The 19,805-nt window shown below is 34.2% G+C and overlaps 1 protein-coding gene across 1 annotated transcript; it reads right to left on the minus strand.

Moving 5' to 3' along the window:
* Nucleotides 1-840: 840 nt before the first annotated feature.
* On the minus strand, nt 841-19,288 carry LOC149412491 (uncharacterized). Its single transcript, XM_089646176.1, has 9 exons — nt 18,813-19,288; nt 17,570-17,904; nt 16,669-16,891; nt 15,521-16,134; nt 15,086-15,255; nt 13,920-14,088; nt 10,106-10,336; nt 6,534-6,750; nt 841-2,505 (listed from the first exon to the last, which is right to left on the minus strand). Exons 1-9 carry the CDS (start codon nt 18,975-18,977, stop codon nt 2,407-2,409), a joined length of 2,223 nt encoding a protein of 740 aa, XP_089502302.1. The 5' UTR covers nt 18,978-19,288; the 3' UTR covers nt 841-2,406.
* Between the last annotated feature and the right edge of the window lie 517 nt (nt 19,289-19,805).

Here is a 19,805-nt window from a genome sequence, read left to right on the forward strand (position 1 = left end):
CAGTAGAACGTCGTTAATTCGAAATCCACGGGACAACAAAAATCAAATTTGAATTAAAGAATTCCCATGTAATTCAAAATTTGATGAACGTAAAGATGTCGAAAATCGAGTTCCTCGGCCGCCACTTCAAATTCAGGTAGTATCTTTGGAATTAATTCGTAATAATATGAATTATTCCCAGCTGATGAGGTTAGCCCTTTCCCAAATTCAAAATAACGTAAAACAAATTTTCTAGGCTCTTCAAACTCGGATATTCAAAACAAATTTTTAAAAATATGACATTCCAGTGCAAATCGATATAATATATATAACCACTTAAAAATACATTTTTCGATATTTTACCGCCACGGCAGTCATTCAGATTTAGATTTACGAAAATTTATGATTTATTTTAGCAAAAATTGAATTTCTTCGAATTTCACAAACAAATTATCGTGCGCGGACAAAAATAAATTTCGAATTAAATGGGTAACAAAATCTAATTTTTTGTTTTCTTATTTTGAATTTTTTTTTTTAACTTTTATCATATGAACGAGATTAAAGGCGAGGTGACATTTTTCTTGCATTTTCCCTAAATAAAAGGAATGTGTTTTCAAAATGTTGCATTCTCTTAATTTTTTGACGTTTGGAGTAAAAATATTTGAGTTTTTTTTTTTAAACTTTCAGATGTTTGAAATAAAAATACACCAATTTATAAATATTAAAGTCTAATTCAAATACAAACATCTCAAAGATAATTTTATTTAGTTTCTTAAAATGGTATCTGAACACTAAACTGTTTTTGAAAGGTGATGAAATACGTTTTCAAATTTTATTATTAGAAATAAACATATCATTTTTGAAATGTCAAATTTTTGAATAGAAACATAAAAAAGTTTCTAAAATGGTTTACCTTACATTCTAACTAAAATTAATTGACAGCGGAAAAGAACACATATTTCATTGGACAACTGTATTATAACGTTATTTTGTTGTTTCATGTAAAAATATTTCATAAAAAGTTCACAAAGTTTCATAATTTTTTTTCTAATTTCTAATTTTTTTTCTAAGGTTAACTTTTAGATTTGAATATAAAGCATGGTTAATGTGTAGATTATCTTTCTCACCATGATAGTAAGAAAGATGCAACAATTTATATGACACCTATATGAGTTATAGCCTCAGGGGTCGATCAGTTTTAGTTAGTACATTTTCCCCACATCAAGGTTCTTCCAATCGGTTTAAATTCTTAGGAATTCCCTACGAATTGGCACCCTGTTCCAAAGCGACTGGCTTTTAAGTGATTTTTGGCTATAAATTTTTTTTTATTCCCATAATTATGTCCGGTCTTTCAGGTTTGTAAAAAACTTGCTCCCTTTTAGCAGATGGAAATTTTCAAAAAATCACAATGGTTTTCAAAAATACAATAAAAAAACATAAAATGGCTAAATCGGAAAAAAAAATTAAAATATGATGGAAGTGCCCTATTAAGATAGTTCTGAATTCAGGTGATGATATGTATCAATAATTTGAAAGCAAGATTGTAATATTGAATTCAGTATGTCTGGTTTCCAACCAACACAAATAATATATAAGATTGATAAATATTATAAAATTTACATGTGATCTCAAAAACTAAAAATAAAACCACAGTTAAACTTCAGTTTTAGGTAAACCCTAATTCACATTTTCCTCCTTTTTGTGCCAAAAAAGCAGAAATCCGAATTTGTTCCATACATTCTCCTAAAAATATTCCTCCCAATTTATGATTTTTAAAGATTTGAGTCAGTTTTAAGTCAGTCAAAACCCAAAACTAGACTACCTGGATCAACCATTTAAAGCAAATTAAACACTCTATAATACAATCATAAATACTGATCGATAATCGGCTTGAAATGAGGTAAACCACCCTTGCTGGAAATGTCAATAAAATAAAAATGTTATTTTGAAAATTTCTTAATAATTGATAATTTATTGTGAGGAATATTGACATTGCCAGAAAAAGAAACTAGTTTTTTTAGGATGTGATAACTACTTTATTGAATTCATTGGGGAGTGTTAGAATGAGGGTTGAAGACCTTTACAGCGCCCTTCAAGTGATTTTTCACAAAAACAGAGCTATAGAAATTAACCAATTACATATTATCATTATTGAAATACAGGAATGTATGGAGACGAAAGAGACTTCGATTATTCAGCACAGATAAGGAAAATAACTTTTTTCCAAGTTTGGCATTTGTTAAATTAATACGGTTATAATTTTTTATTATTATTAATTTGATTGGAAATTGAATAGGAACTTGAAAATGATTTAAAAATGATGCATTTCCCCATTAACATATTCCTAATGTTTTCACTGTTCTTATAATATACATGAAAAGAAGTTTTAATGTCTACATTAAAATCAGCTATAATATCTTACATCCTCTATTGCTGGCTGGTTTCGCTTTTTGGTGTCATAAGATTCATCGATGAATTATTGTCATCAGAAATCTTCGAAATGGTGGGTCCGAGACCGGTGATGACCTGAAAAGGTACCAAACATTAGCTCTAAAGTGAAAATGGTAATAATAGAAACACATTATCAGCAGGTCAACTTCACAATACAGTAGAACCTCGTTGATTCGAAATCCAGCGGACATCAAAAATCAAATTTCGAATTAACGAATTCCCACGTAATTCGAAATTTTATGAAAAAAAAAAAAAAAAAAATAGGCCGAAAATCGATTTTCTCGGCCGCCTCTTCAAATCCGGGTGGTATTTTAGTTGTAAATTCGTATTAATACCAATTATTTCTTTATTTTCGCGGTCGATTACCGTAGCGGCCGGCCCTGTAAATTCAGATATTCGCAATAAATTCGTAAAAATGCTATATATTTACGCGTAAATCGAGATTTTGCTGCAGATTTCGGTCGCGGCCTATCCTTTAAATGGACATATTCGTAAAAATACGATATATTTCCGCGTAAATCGAGATTTCGCGGTAATTTTCTGTCGCGGCCGGCCCTTTATTTCAAATATCTGAATTTGAATTCGTAAAAATACGATATATTTCCGCGTAAAACGAGAATTCGCGGCCGTATTCCGTCGCGGCCGGCTCTTCAAATTCAGATATTCAAAATAAATTCGTAAAAATATGATATATTTCCGCGTAAATCGAATTTTGTCGGCAGTTTTTCGTCGCGGCTGGCCTTTTATGTTCAGATATTTGAAGTAAATTCGTAAAAATATGTCATATTTCGGCATGGATCGAAATTTTTCGGCCGATTTCCGTCGCGCCGTATTTTTTCAACGCGGATATTCGAAGTAAAGTTAGTAAAAATACGATATATTTACGCGTAAATCGAAATTAAGCGGCCGAGTTTCGTCGCGGCCGACCCTTTAAATGCAGATATTTGGCGTAAACTCGTAAAACTACGACATATATCCGCGTAAAATGTATTTTCTCGGCCCTTTAAACTCGGATATTTGAAATAAATTTGAAAAAATACAACATTCCAGTGTAAATCGATTCAGATTTACAAAATAATAATACTAATTAGGACGATGTATAACCACGTAAAAATACATTTTTCGCGTTTTACCGCCACGGCTGACTTTTAGATTCAGATTTATGAAATATTATGATTTATTTTCGCAAAAATCAGATTTTTTCGAATTACACGAACAAATTTTCGTGTGCGGACAAAAATAAATTTCGAATTACGAATTAACGAATTTCAAATTAAAAAAAATTTTGTATGAAAAAATTTTTCAGCGGTAATTTTTTTTGCGAAAATTTCGAATTACGCGTTTTTTCGAATTATCGGGGTTCGAATTAACGGGGTTCTACTGTATTATTTTTATGAATAAAGCACAGGTAAAATAGAAGCCACAATATATAAAATAGATAAAGAAGAATAAAATTCCAAGTGACTACAATACAAAGGGATAAAATATATGAGTCGTATAGAATCAAAAGCAGAACTATACAAAAAAATTGACAAAATAAAATAAATATGCCATATTATTCATGAAATACAAAATGTTAAACCTAAATTGAATCTCTGTTGTAAGAATTATTTGAAAAACGTGTTTGGTATCAAAGTTGGGACTCTCCGGGAAGTTCGAATCAAATGCAGAACTGTTAGATTTCGACCAATCACAGGGCTACTTTAAACCGCATGGTAAAATGGCCACTCATACAAATCTTTGAGCTGTCTGTATTTGCATGCTATATATAAAAAAACAAGATTTTAATAGTTTTTAATGAAAATAAAAATAAAATGTGAAACCAGTGCCACAATGGAGCACTACCCTGCACCAGTATTGTCAAACAAAATTTACTTTTTTTTTTCTAAAATTGTTACTTTTGACAAAAACGAGGGTTCCAAACTATTAGTGTGAATTAAAAATTCATACTTCGTAACAATGATTATTTTTTAATAAAAAATTAAATTGTTTTCAACTAGTTATTTAGTTAGGTACTGCACTGGTAATTTCACAATAATTTCGATGAAGTCAAACACATTCTTTGGAATCAAACAAAGAAACATCCACAACCCTGGTTTCAAAAACAAAACTTAATTATTGAAGACAATTCAGGTTTTACTCAAAAAAGTTATTCCGAAAAATAAAACAAAACTATCCCCAGATTGGTATCAAATGTAGAACTCTCCATTATTTAAATATTTATATTTAATTACACTAAAAGATATCAATCATGCTATTTTAAAATTTCGTATTGTCATTTAGATTTACAAATATTGTTAAAAAATCTCAACATAAAATAACTCTCAAAAACGCATAAAACTATTTTCTTAACTATCTCAAATCGATCGCTTCTGGATAGTTCTGCCTTTGATTCTATATGACTCGATAGATATACAGTAGAACCCCGTTAATTCGAACCCCGATAATTCGAAAAAACGCGTAATTCGAAATTTTCGCCAAAAAAATTTCCGCAGAAAATTTTTTTCATACAAAATTTTTTTTAATTCGAAATTCGTTAATTCGTAATTCGAAATTTATTTTTGTCAGCGCACGAAAATTTGTTCGTGTAATTCGAAAAAAATTGATTTTTGCGAAAATAAATCATAATATTTCGTAAATCTGAATCTAAAAGTCAGCCATGGCGGTAAAACGCGAAAAATGTATTTTTACGTGGTTATACATCGTCCTAATTAGTATTATTATTTCATAAATCTGAATCGATTTACACTGGAATGTCGTATTTTTTCAAATTTATTTCGAATATCCGAGTTTGAAGGGCCAAGAAAATACGTTTTACGCGGATATATGTCGTAGTTTTACGAGTTTACACCAAATATCTGAATTTAAACAGTTTGAAACTCGGCGGCGAAATTTCGATTTACGCGTAAATGTATCGTATATTTACGAATTTATTTCGAATATTTGAATTTAAATGGCCCGCTGCGACGGATATCGGATGCGAAATTTCAATTTACGCGGAAATATATGGTATTTTTACTAACTTTACTTCGAATATCCGAGTTAAAAAATACGGCGCGACGGAAATCGGCCGAAAATTTTTCGATTCATGCCGAAATATGACATATTTTTACGAATTTACTTAAAATATCTGAACTTAAAAGGCCGGCCGCGACGAAAAACTGCGGATAAAATTCGATTTACGCGGAATTATATCATATTTTTACGAATTTACATCAAATATCTGAATTTAAAGGGTCGACCGCGACGGAAATCGGCCGCGCATTCTCGATTTACACAGAAATATATCGTATTTTTGCGAATTTATTTCGAATATCTGAATTTAAAGAGCCGGCCGCGACGGAATACGGCCGCGATTTCTCGTTTTACACGGAAATATATCTTATTTTTACGGATTTAAATTCAGATATTTGAAATAAAGGGCCGGCCGCGACGGAAAATTACCGCGAAATCTCGAATTACGCGGAAATATATAGTATTTTTACGAATATCTCAATTTAAAGGGTAGGGCGCGACCGAAATCGGCAGCGAAATCTCGATTTACGCGTAAATATATAGCATTTTTACGAATTTATTGCGAATATCTGAATTTAAAGGGCCCGCCGCTACGGTAATCGGCCGCGAAAATAAATAAATAATTGGTATTAATACGAATTTACAACTAAAATACCACCCGGATTTGAAGAGGCGGCCGAGAAAATCGATTTTCGGGGTATTATTATTTTTTTTTTTTTTCATAAAATTTCGAATTACGTGGGAATTTGTTAATTCGAAATTTGATTTTTGATGTCCCGTGGATTTCGAATTAACGAGGTTCTACTGTAGGTACATATATAAAACAGTCCACATACATCATAAGCATATAATACGCTTAAAGGCACACAATGTACTTAAACACACTCATAGGCATATTTATACAAATACATGCTTACAATCAATGGATGAATGGATATCAAAGCCATTTAAACAGACGTGACATTTAAGTGCCAGATCTGAATAGCTTCTACAATTTCTTCAACCTCACCTGACACTAAATTCCACTAGTTCTGGGCAGTTTGAATATTATATTGTGCATATTCAAAAATAAGTAAAAGTATAATCACCAGCATGGGGTCGGGCACTTTGATGCAGGCCATGTCCAGGCGGCTGGCGTCCTGCTCACTCATGCCTCCATGTATCTTGAAATGCGTCTTGAGTGCCGAGCTCTGCCTGAACGCGTGGCTGCACACGGAGCACACGTACGGCCGCTCCCCCGTGTGTGTACGCGTGTGGGACACCAGGTCGTTCTTCTGTGCAAATGCCTTGTCGCAATAGATGCACCTGAAAAAGATATTCCTCACTTAAATCACATATTTTAATAAATATTTTTAGTACAAATTAGAGGGGTAAATTTGAAGCCTGGGTGAAAGCCTTCCAACAGTCCGAAATCGGTAATAAGATATGATAGGGTTTCTAGCTTTAGGAGCAGTGGTTTTTTTGTAATGTGTGTTGTATGTAAAATGACACACATTCATTCCATATTTATTAACTGTGCAAGCATACCTTCTCGCTTGCACACATTATATTTTCAAAGGGGTCACAACCAACGGAGGGTCGCGAGATATCAATAAGTTATATTAGATTTTGTTTCAACTTTATGGTTATAATTTTACCAAAAGAAGTAGGTTACTAACAGAAATAAAAAAAAATGTAACCAAATAACACCAATGAATGCGATGGGTGGGCTTGTTTTTCTTGAACTAATTTATCAAACCTTAGCTGCTCTTGTTCGAGACACAGAGTATGGGGTCATCTTCCAATTCTAGTTTGTTTCTTTATGTTGTTTTTTTCGCAACCTTATTGATAGATGTTTTGTTAAACTAATTATTTTCTAGCCTTTTTAGAAGATTGCAAAGATTTAAGTGAGTCGGTATGCTCCTTTCTCGATGTACAGTGGGTTGCCATATTAATAGGGACAGTTCCAATATTTCCTGATTTTTATGTTTACGTTGTATCTATTTCTAAATAACTTGGATATGATGGCCATTCCTTCGTTATTTTTGTTGCTGATATCACCACTGACACTTTTAACCCTTTTGCTGCCCGAATGTAAACACAAAATAGATACTCTCACGCCAAGGGTTTTTAGAATTTTTTATATTGCGTCATTATTTATTGTCCTCAGCACTTAGAGATTGTAAATTATTACCAAAACAAAAAAAAACTTGTTTACGTTACACTCTTGAAAAGTCTAAGCAAGATATCTTTATAAATTGATGCATTATTTGACGAATAAAAACTATCTATGAAACATCAACAAACTTCGACCCGCCGCCATTATCAAATCAGTAATCTCACCAACACATACAGACATATTATAGTAAAATCAGGAGTCACGTCTCTGAAGTGGGACCTCTGCGACGGCTCACCATTTTCCACGATTCACTTGTGATAATACTATTGTTTAAAACTTCATTATTTATTCAACTTTTATTTACAGTTTCTTATCGTATTATTTATGTTTATAGTTTTTATTCGAATGGTAGACTTAAAAACAGGGATGAATACACAATGCCACATTACACTGGGAACACATATCTAGCCATTTTTCTGCGGCTTTGTAAGTTTTGTATTCGCACAAACATGGCCGGCTCTGTATGGCTTGGATTGTTTTGATGTTGCCGGTATTGGCTCAGACGTAATGGTGTGTCATGATGAGACGAATGAGGAGTTGAGTCGAGTTGAGTATTTTTGAGGTGTTTTGCGATTAATTGTCTTATCACACATAACTGATAATCGGAGAAGCTCATACCTGAATTTTTTATGCTGTTGTGTACAGTAAAAGAATTTAACAGATATAAGACAGAGACAATATTCCCTTATTTGGTCATCAGACAAGTCGCGTCGAGCCATGATAGAGGGTTACACAAAAAAAAATATTAGGAAAAACGACAAATTAACACAATAATTAGTTTCTAAACACAGATAATTAAAATAAAATGTATATGATTATTTTTTCACTCGAAAGGCGGATATAACAACTTATTTCATTTAAAATAACAAAACATGTTGATTAACACAAAACTTATTTGCACTAAAAATATGAGTAGTTAATAAAAAACAATTTGTTAAAATAATAACGTTAGAACCACGATTCGTTGCAGATTCTAAGTATTCGCGAACCGTCGAGATAAGAAGGAACCACGTGATTCACTAACACAACTACGCGCGCGCGGGGAATTCAAACACTGAGAGGGGAAATATTGTAGTCTCCAGTTTGACGAGGTCTTTCATAATATAAACAAAATCATTTGTCACATCTGTGTAGAGATGTCGCTAGATAAAGGTTCAAATTATTTTTTAAGCCCGAGTTTTGCGCCATCTATACAGAAAGTTCTGAGATATCGCAAGATGAAATTAAAATCACGTATGATTGCGCGCGGCAGCGAGGGCCCGGAATCTTGAATCAAACATAGATGCGCACGGCAGCCTCCGGGTTAAGAAGTGGCAACACTCGCAAAGTGCCACATCCCTCGAAAATTTAAGGTTTTTTCCACGTGGCCAGCATTTTTGTGAAAATGCGTGATTGAAGTTCTGGTAAATAAATATACATAATAATTATATTTACGAGTTTTAACAGTTTAGCTGTACAAAAATGTAAGTAATTATTAATTATCTATTAATTTAAAAAAAACATTTTTTCATATCTTTTTTCAGTGAATAGTTTTTTCCATATTGAGTCCAATCTTCTGTTTTTTCAGTATGGCTAGGTCTTCAGACACGTCCCAAAGAAAATGTCCGGAAGTGAAGACACTATTGTCAAACAATCAACATTTCCAAAGGGAAATAGCAGCCAATACAGGTATTTTAAAGTCTGTGGTTAACAGGATAAATAAGAAAATCAATCAAAACCTGCCCCTTGAATTGGATCACAATGGGAAATGTGGCAGAAAACGAATCACTACACCTCGTACTGACCGCAAAATCAAAGACGTCTGTCTCCAAAACCGCAAAAAGAGTGTGGCTCGTCTGACCTTGATGATCAACAAAGAAGATATCGAAGTCTCCCAAAGGAGAGTCCAGAGGAGATTAGTTGAGGAGAACCTCATTGGTCATCGGCCAGCTAAAAAACCTCGCCTCACAGTAGATATGAGGAAAAAACTACTGGAATGGGCCAACGCACACCAAAACATGACTATAGAGACCTGGAATATGGTAATTAACATTTTTGTGCTTTTCAAGCTTTAAAAAAATTCCATTAGTCTGATTATGGCCTTTTTTTAGGTGTGCTTCTCTGACGAGTCCATATTCCAAATTTTGTTTAATAATAAATAATAATAACCACACCTAAAATCATAAACATCTGTGTTTTATTAACACAAAGTGTGAAAAACACATTTTCCGTAGGTGTCCCTATTAATATGGCAACCCACTGTATTACCTAGGTTTTGTATGGAATTTTACATTTATAGAGGCCAAAAATAAAGCAGTGTCCGTTTTATTGTCCAGCTGCAAACATCGCCGGCTCTGCTGGCAGACTCTACAGATCAAAGAAATGGCTCCGCAATTGTTGAAATTTTGGTATCAAACTAAGTATTTATTTAATTGTTAATGGCTGTTTTGTTAATCTGTGAGAAATAGTTACGATCCAGGCGAATTCCCCTATAAATACAATAAAATAAATAATTATATGTACTTGTAAGGTTTCTCGCCGGTGTGTGTCCGCCGGTGGTTCTTGAGCGTGCCGAGCGCAGTGAAGCGCATGGGGCAGAAGTCGCACTGGTAGGGCCGCTCGCCCGTGTGAATGCGCTTGTGCTTGACCAGGGAGCTAGACGTGGTGAAGCCGCCGCCGCACACATCGCACACAAAGGGGTGCGCGCCGCTGTGCTTGCGCGTATGGGCCTCCAGCTCGCCTTTTGATACAAACCTGCAAATGTTTTACTTTTATTTATAAGGGTTCATTAATTTTTAAATGTCGGAAAAACATTTTCTTCGGGTTAAATCATTTCAACAATGTCTAAGATTTTGCCTGCTAGAGTAGAACCTTGTTAATTCGAAATCCAAATATAAATTAAAATTTAAAATAAGGGTAAATTGAAATTTCGCAGCCGATCTTTTAAATCTTCAGATATTTGAAAAAAAATTGTAAAAATATTATATATTTACGCAGAGATCGTAATTTCATCGCCAAACCTTTAAATTCGGATATTTAATGTAAATTAGCCCTAGTGGATTTCTTAAAAAAAAATACAAGCATTTTGTATCAGAGTAAACACTTAAAAATTAATACAATAAAGAAGAATGTAAACATAATGGCAAAAATGAATCCTCACGCATATAATTGAGTTTAAAAGATTCAACAAAACAAAATAGTAGAAACGGATAAGTTATATGGGTACATAGGTCTATTTGTGTCTATAAGAATAAAAGTGATAGAATATACAACATTTATACTGATTAGTTTTAAGATGAAATATATCACCCAGATCAGAATATTTTTTTCCGAGATTGTGAAGTCTCGGAATCGGAGAATTTTGGTAAGTAATTAATCAACTAATTAATTCAGGTAAATCGAAATTTCGCAGGCGGTTTCCGCCGCGACCATCCCTTTAAATTCAGATTTACGGTGTAAATTCGAACTATGAGATATTTCCACGTAAAATGTATTTTCTCGGTCTGTCAAACTCAGATATTCACAATAAATTCGAAAAAATGTGACACTCCAGTATAAATCGATTCAGATTTACCAAATAATAATACTAATTAGGAAGATGCATAATAATAAAGGGAAAAATACATTTATTGGCGTTGTACCACCACGGCTGTGAATTTTAATTAAAATTTTATTTTCGCAAAAATCGATTTTTTTCGAATTACACAAACAAATTTTCATGCATGGACAATAATTAATTTCGAATTAAAAACCCTTTCATAATTTTTTTTTCTGGGGATATTTTTTGGGAGAAAATTTGGTATTACGCGTTATTTCGAATTAACAGGGTTCTACCTTATTATTTTATTTGAATTTACGTCTAGCTGGGGGCTTTTACTTTATTTATTTATATTAATTTGTAAGAAACAAACAGCTTGTATAGTATTAAGATCTATTATACATATGAAATTAATTAAAGTTAAGCCAAAAAGCTTTCTTATGTTAAAGTAGTAGGAGTAGTATGCTAAGAGATTGGAGTTTTATTGTGTCTTAAAACTAATTGGCACCTACAGGGCCGGCCCTGAGTCAAACGGCGCCTGGCGCGAGTTAATTGGTTCTGCAAGTGGGCAAATGAAATAAATCAGTTTGTCATGTCGTTCTTGATGGTATATCAACTTTTATTAAAGTGGTAAATTCGGGCGAGTCCAGACCATTACTCAGAATTTTTAAAAATAAGATGATCCAAAATTAAATGTTGTGTTTGAAGACAGTTGAAGTTGCGAAATGGTGCGTTGAAGTGCGTTAATAGTGGTTGCATCTGAAACTGCTTACGAATTACAGCCTCTGATGAACATTGAGTTCAATGTTTTCTGGAATTGGGAGATGGTATGAGTAGGAATTAACAATGTACAGAAAGAAGGTAAACAGGACAGGAAAAATTCACTTACCACATATCCCTGTGAACAAATACAATTACAATAGTGAGTTCCACCGCGATATCCCAAGGTAATTATTGCCACAGCAAGATGAATGAGTAATAAAAACGATTTTATGCACTTTCATGATGGTAAACTTCCTTCTTTTTACTTTTCAATGAGATTATGTAGACAAAAAACACCACCAACTACTTCTATTTTCAAAACAAATGCATTCGAATTTGCACTATGTTCTTGCCATTGTTCCAAATTTCAAATACTAAGGTGATGGTTAGGTTAGGTAGGTACTGGACAAATTTCATCCCGTTAGGAACTGAGCATATTCTCAATTCAAAACAAAACAAATGGATTCAGTGTAATTTTAAAATTGTAAGTTTAGTTTATAATTTATGTGTTTAAAAAAAATAGATAGATTATATTATAACAGAATATACCTAAGGAGCGATCGAAAATTTTACAAAAAAAATTTAAAGCGTGATAAAACGTAAGTAACGTAAGCGTAAAACTGATAAAACTAAATATGAAATACTAATATCAAAACATGTATATTATAAAAACGGCATCTCTAATCTTCAACAGTGGGAATTAAACATAGTAACTAATTTTGGCTGTCGGTTACAATGGGTAAGTAATGTGAAATTTTTTGAGTAATGCGTAACATTACTCAAGTTCAATGAACTTTTAATTGAAAATTGGAATTACTTTTCATATATGTATTATATGACCAGCGATAAAGTAGATACCAAATCAATAATATTATAAAATAATTATTTCACTTCTTCAAACACAGCAAATTTATTTGGGAATCGCTGGACAAGGATTATACGAAATATTTTTTAATAAAACCTTCCGATTTACCTTACGATAAAAGGAATCTGACTGCATTTGGGATATTTTTAATTTTGGCATTTTAACCTCTCAGAAAAAGACTTTTATTTACTTTGTGTTCCTTTGCGAACTGTCAAAACGTGAAAATTTTTGTGAACCTAACCTAACCTAACCAAACCTATATCCTAATAATAATCCAACCTAACCTATAATATCCAATCTAACCTAACCTAAATCCTAATAATAAACCAACCTAACCTATAATAATCCAACCTAACCTATAATAATCCAACCTAACCTATAATAATCGAACCTAACCTACAATAATCCAACCTAACCTATAATAATCCAACCTAACCTAACCTATAATATCCAATCTAACCTAACCTTACCTAAATCCTAATAATAAACCAACCTAACCTGTAATAACCTCACCTTTTTTAATTTTTCTATTTTATAAAACATACCTAAATATCTTTATTTTATTTTTCGAGTTTGGCTAAAATAGTACCTACCTAGTATTTGAATATGGTAAAAAATCTAGCCACTCGTAATGTTATCAACAGAAACCATTCCAGCTGTCATCCCATAAAACGAAAGTGAATTTTCGATTTACGTAATTAAAAATTAAAATATCCCAAATGCAGTCAGATTCCTTTTATAGTAATTAAGGTAAATCAGAAGGTTTAATTTAAAAATATTTCATATAATCCTTGTCCAGCGATTCCGAATAATTACCATTTATTTTGTGGGAACATTTAAATTAATAAAACAAAAAACTTAGTTTGAATTTATTGCTTAATTTTAAATTTTTTCAGCTCCCAAAACGTACAATTATAATATTCTGTGAATTATCACAATAAATAAAATAAAGTAAATATATTTAGCCTGAGCTAGTAAACAATAATGTGTTTTCTTCTTTGTCATCTTGTGGTGATTTTAATATAATAGAACCTATTCCATTTTCAAACATTACATACTTTTATTTATTTTACATAGCGTTCTGTGAAGCGTACACTTAAATATTTAAATTGTTTACCACCAGCTTGCTTTATCCTCTGAAAAATAAGATTAAAAAACAATAATTTACATACGTTTGAGCGCAGAAAGAGCACTTGAAGGGTTTGTATCCCTGGTGGCGCCGCACATGCTCCTTGAGGTTGGTGCTCTGACTGAAACCACGCCCGCAGATGGAACACAAGAAGGGCTTCTCTCCCGTGTGAGTCCTGATGTGATCCTTTAGAGTTGACAGCATGTTGAAACCTGTAGTGCCAAATATACGCTTTTTAGTTAAGGCGATGCACTACGTAGTAATTTAAAATCATGTGTTTTTGGTTTGAAAATTTGGTCGCCTAGGAATGTTTCAGATGCTTTAATTAAATACTGCGAGTAGAATACATCCTGGCCTCTGAAATAATCGAGTATTTTTTAGATAAGTCTTTTTATAAGCCCAGAAAAAAATAATGTATAGGCCTATGAAAACTGCTTTAAAGTTCAAAATCTCCTACTTACGAAACCATTTTCAGCTATGGTTTTTTTGTATAATGTGGCAAATTAAGTTATTTATAAAATGATCGAAAAACATTTAAATATTTGTGCATGGACATCCACAAAATAAAATAAAAAGCACTTTTTGGTCATGTTTTTTTCTTGCATAAATCAAAACAGGTGGATGGTGTGAAGCGAGAATTTAAGCCTTATCGCCATCTACGTAAGGTGTGTTATTGATAGCGGCTTGATTCAAAATATTATACAAAGAAAGTACATCGCCTTAAGACGTTGATTTAGTCCATTTTCAGAGGTACATTTATAAAAATCTTGAAAAAAAGGTGACAGCTAAAACTTAACCACTTTTCCACACTTCTTTTTTATGTAGCACTAGTTAGTAGGTGTATCAGCAATGACCCAAAAGATTTTTACAAGCGATTCCTGAGCATATTTGAAGTAAAAAATATAGATGTCGTTTGCTGAACGGTATTTTATCTTCAATGAAAAAAAAAATTTGTATATATTTTTCTATCATTTGTCGCCACCAGACGCAACGGATCACATGATACGCAATCTGTTTCGCCTGCATGGTGCTGCTGGAATGAGACGGAGTAAGTCCATGAGCCGTAGCTGTACCTAAAAACCCACGCAGCAAATTTCTTATAAACTTGTCAATCTCAAGGCTTTTCTGAAATGAACATAATTTTGAAATAATGTAATTTCTGGAATATTGTTGTTTTCTAATATTATCACTGCGTTTTATACAAAATACCTTTGTCGCAGAAATTGCACTGATGTTTCTTGATTCCTTCGTGATTGGCTATGTGCATGGAAAGGCTGTCTTGCCGAGCAAAGGCCTTGTCACAAAGGGTGCACTTGAAGCCCTTTTCCACTGAATGTGTCAGGATGTGATTGTCCAAATGCGCTTTCCTCTTAAATTCTCTGCAAATGTTAAAATTTTTAATTCTTTCACTATATAGATTAGTAACATTAAAAAAATCTACAGGTAAAAAAACCTGGTAAACAAGACCAGTTCAAAGAAGAAATTGGCAGCATGATATCAATTTGATGCATAAATGGTTTGTTTATGGAAAACGTTTCATGATCCTCCTTCAATAAATACCAAGAAAACAATGAGCAAATCTCTTCCTCAGCTTCTCATATCTGCCTTACAATAACACTCAATAATAAATTAAATTAACCATACCTTTTACAGGTGAGACAAGAATGAAGTTCGTTCAATTGGTCTTCGTGTTTTTTCAAATGCAACGATAAAGCAGTTAATTTTGAGAATTTTCTTTCACACAAGGTGCAAGAATAAGGCACGGCGGTCTTCAAATCTTTCCCATCTTCTCCGCTATTGTCATCTCCATTCCACGTAATGTCCATCTGTACGGTTGCCTCGTTCGCTTCTTGTTTCTTTTTCTTGGATTTCTTTTTTTCTAGCACACCATTGTTCTTGTGAGATTTTTTAGAGGCTTTCCTATATTTGGAGGGCTTTTCTGCTTTTATGTCCGTAGAATGCTCAATCTTCATATGTACTATAAACATTTTCCAAGTAAATGACATATCACATTCTTCGCAGGTGTAACTTTTGGTTTTCTTAATAATTTCTGAAGTTTCAGATTTGATTTCATCACTCTCAATTGGGGCAAGGGCGGGGGCGGACTGATGTTCTGTTTTGATTACCGTATCATGGACGGAGATTTCATCCAAAGTTTCAATAATAGGTATCTCTGTCATTGGGATACTTTCAGAGTCAGAATGTGGATCATCAAAGCGTAAGTTTTCTGCTAATGGGGTGTCACTATCACTGCTAATCTAAAATGAAAAAAATAAGGATGTATTCAATCAGATAATTTTACTGCTGGAGCTGGTTCTAATCTTCAAGGGCTTGTTTCGTCGTAAAAGAGGCATTTGGTGAGGCTTTGCGTTGGCTACTGTTGGGAAGTAAGAGTTTCATAGATGCACGCACAGATGGCAGCGCATAGAGCTTGCGTGGAAGTCCGCAAGATGGAGCCAGTGGCCAGTTGTCGCCAGGGCCAGTGCGAAAGCTCTCAGAGAATCTCACTGTTTCAGATTCCAATTAGCAAGCTTCTAGTTAGGTTGACTATCGAGTCACCATTATACTACGCGGAGTAATAATAAATCCCTGATTATTCTAAAAGAACCAATTATTATAAACTCCTTCCACGATGAGTTGGAGAACCGTTTGTGCGAAATGTTTCTGATTTGCGTGATCTCCATTGAATGACAGTAAAAAAATTGTCAATTGGTTGACCATATTACGGTGAATGATAAAATTATTCACAGAATAATTTCTTCAGTTTATTGATTTAAAAAAAGGTGACTTACCATTTCCTCTTTAATTTTCTTTTCTTTGGACTTCTTTGGTTGCAAAGTTTTGTTCTCACATCTCCGATAGTGGGAGTTATATGTCGTCAAGGATCTGAAGGCTTTGGAACATAGAGGACATGAAAATTTGGATTTGGTCACTTTCATTTTCAGACTTTTTCTTTTGGGCATGTCTCCATGTTCACCCTTGATGTGCTCTTTCAGTTTACTGCACAGTAGAAACCTATAAGCAAAATCAAAATTATTAATTTTGTAGGGCAGACTTTGCTATTGTTATTATTTAATGAGCCGGTAGCATTCTGCTGTTCTCACAAGTTTAACAGTAATCAAGTTATTGGCACTATTTGGTGACTCTTGTGGTTTTTTTATAATACTTGCTTATTGCAAATTCAAACACCTTTTATTTATCGGATCGTACTACTTATATTTCAGGTTACATTAGTTCAATTTTCATTGTAGAATGTTATTTTAATATGGAACTCATTTGTCTTATTGATTTGTTTTTAGAATGGAATTTGAATGGCTACTGAATATTAATTGAAACATTAAAGTACCTACCTAGAAACATTGTTATCTATTTTAACCAGTTGTTTAAATTTAAAACTAAGTTTTTTCTTTCCAAATACGAATCCAATCAAGCTTATTGGTTTATATTAGAAGCATCACTGATATGTTGTGACATTGCAGACAAGGTGACGCAAAGAACGACAGTAAGGTGAGTGGATAGTCTCGTAGGGTGTAGAGCAAGCATTACGGAATAAACATAATAATAAATATGTTGATTAGCGGTAAACTCTATGTATGACAGTTGAAGACATTTAATTATTAAAATGTTCTGTTTGGCTCCACTGTATCCTTAAAACAGAATACAAAAAGTAAATAAATAGAAAAGACGACCTACCTAAGACTGCAAACAGCACACTGGTACGGAGCATCTCTTTCAGACGCCTCCTGCGAATTCACGTCGACTCCGCTCGAATCGACGGAGTCCTCTTTGATGCTGATATGCCTGGAGTGGGTCAGGGGCGTTTCGGCATACTCTTGAATTTCCACCTCCACAGGGCAATCCTGCTCCCGTTTGATACCGGTGCTACGACCGCCATCCCTGACCTTGCCGAGGAGGCTCCGAAAGTTAGCGTCGGCACGGCAGCACTGCTCCTTAAAGAGGGTTGCTGACTCAGCTAGTGCGATGCAATCCCGGCATATCTGATCTGGCAGACCGTCGCTCCTGGAAATCTGAAAGGAAACAGAAAGAGCCATGAAAACCCACAGCCTATTTCAGGTACCATCTCTATTTCTGTTGCGAGAAAGAGATTCTACACGCCCGGTCTACAAAATGTATACATGTACGGTCGCTCGCCACACCATCTGAAAATGATTAAATCTTTTTTAAAAAAAGTAACCTGATCATTCACTGGTGGATCATGATCAACTCAGAACTAATATGAAGTAGGTATAGGTAAATTAATAGACCGACATTTTAGCTTGACTCAGAAGGGCGTTGTTGGGCATTTTAACAGCAAGAAGTTACTTGTGGACGGCTGTACACGTTTACGAAACAACTCACATGAGACACATGCTGTAACAGTTAGCAACTAAACAGTTGCCACACCTCCTCAGTGGGGCCACTTGCCGTTTTTCCCGGAAGATATTCAATGGACCTCCCCAGACAGTTGGGAGAAGCAACTATCAGAAGCTGTGCGAGGATTGGATGAGCTTACTATGCACAGAGTCCGTCGAAGTAGCGCAGGACTGGGACATCTGAAGGCACCTTGTAGAGGCGATGGGTTTGCGAACCAAATATGACGTGGTGAAGAAGATGACATATTTTTTTACAATAATAAGTTAATAATAGAGTTTTGACGGCATGGGTTATTGAGATTTATGTAATCAACGCAACATCAGAAAATACAATTATTTAAATACATAATTTATAGATAACAACTTGATACAACAAAAAGAACATTTGGTTAAATGTCAATTAGTTGATGTGCAGTAGTATTCCGTAAACTACTGCACTTCAACTACCCAAGCTACGCAAAAGGGGAGAAGTCAATGTCAAGCCAATCAATAACAATGCCCCCTAGTATAATAACACAATCGCAATACGCAGGCTTACGCAAATTATAATAGCCAGGACTAACCTGAAGGCCTGTGACATATGCCATCATCTCGGCAATCCCTCGATCCATCACTGGAGAATCCCCGAAGATAAACCGCAAGTCCGGCAGACTGCAGGCACTGCTACAGGCTCTGCACTGGAGGGAAGCGGCCATATTGAACGCATCATCTGCTCCTTCGAACTCCATGCTCTCACCACGCCAACAACATTAGTCTTTCTCTTTTAATACCACCGAAATGTTCTATTTTAAGTCACTTTTCACTAAAATAAATATGCACTCTCGGCGGCCGGAACACAAAACCCACACTAATCAGATAAGCATGTGACAACCATAATCAGCTTTATAATATTTAATCACTTGTGAACACCTTCTGGGTCAATTAAATTTAACTTGGGCAGTAATGGCGACCGGTAAATGCTCACAATATTACGTAAATAACAAAATAATGGCACCAAGAATAAAAATTAACCAGAAACTATGCAAGTGCAGTCAACAAACACAAGACAACGGGAAAACATGGCGAATGGCGCTCCCGCTCAATTACAACATTCCGTTCTGCCTCTGCGCCTGCGCATGTAATTTTTGGAAATTTTACACATTATACAAAAATAGTCTCTACGCTTCTTATCAGCAGAATGTACTCTCGCTTGCGTTGTTTTTTAAACCGTTGCTTCGCGGGTCATAATCCGAACAACGGACCAATGGGAGTGTGATGCAATGTGCCGCCGTTGCACGTCAGGCGTTTTAATTGGCTCGTTGTTCGATTCATAACAAACATGGCCGTTTTACCGATTGAGATTTTGTCTTTAGTTCACTTATTCTGACACTTTCATAGACAATAAAATGACATCAAAGTAAAAACATTCAATGTTAAATTATTATTAACGAGTTAATATTGTATATATTATTAATGCACGTAAGTTGATTGAAATATTTTTTTACACAAACTGACGTTTTATATTTTTTAACATTTTTTGACGGCCGGCACAGTCCAGTGGTAACGCATTGGACTGC

The sequence above is a fragment of the Hesperophylax consimilis genome, chromosome 23, assembly GCF_061612785.1.
Source record: "Hesperophylax consimilis isolate HC1 chromosome 23, BYU_Hcon_1.0, whole genome shotgun sequence".
NCBI classification, from domain to species: domain Eukaryota; kingdom Metazoa; phylum Arthropoda; class Insecta; order Trichoptera; family Limnephilidae; genus Hesperophylax; species Hesperophylax consimilis.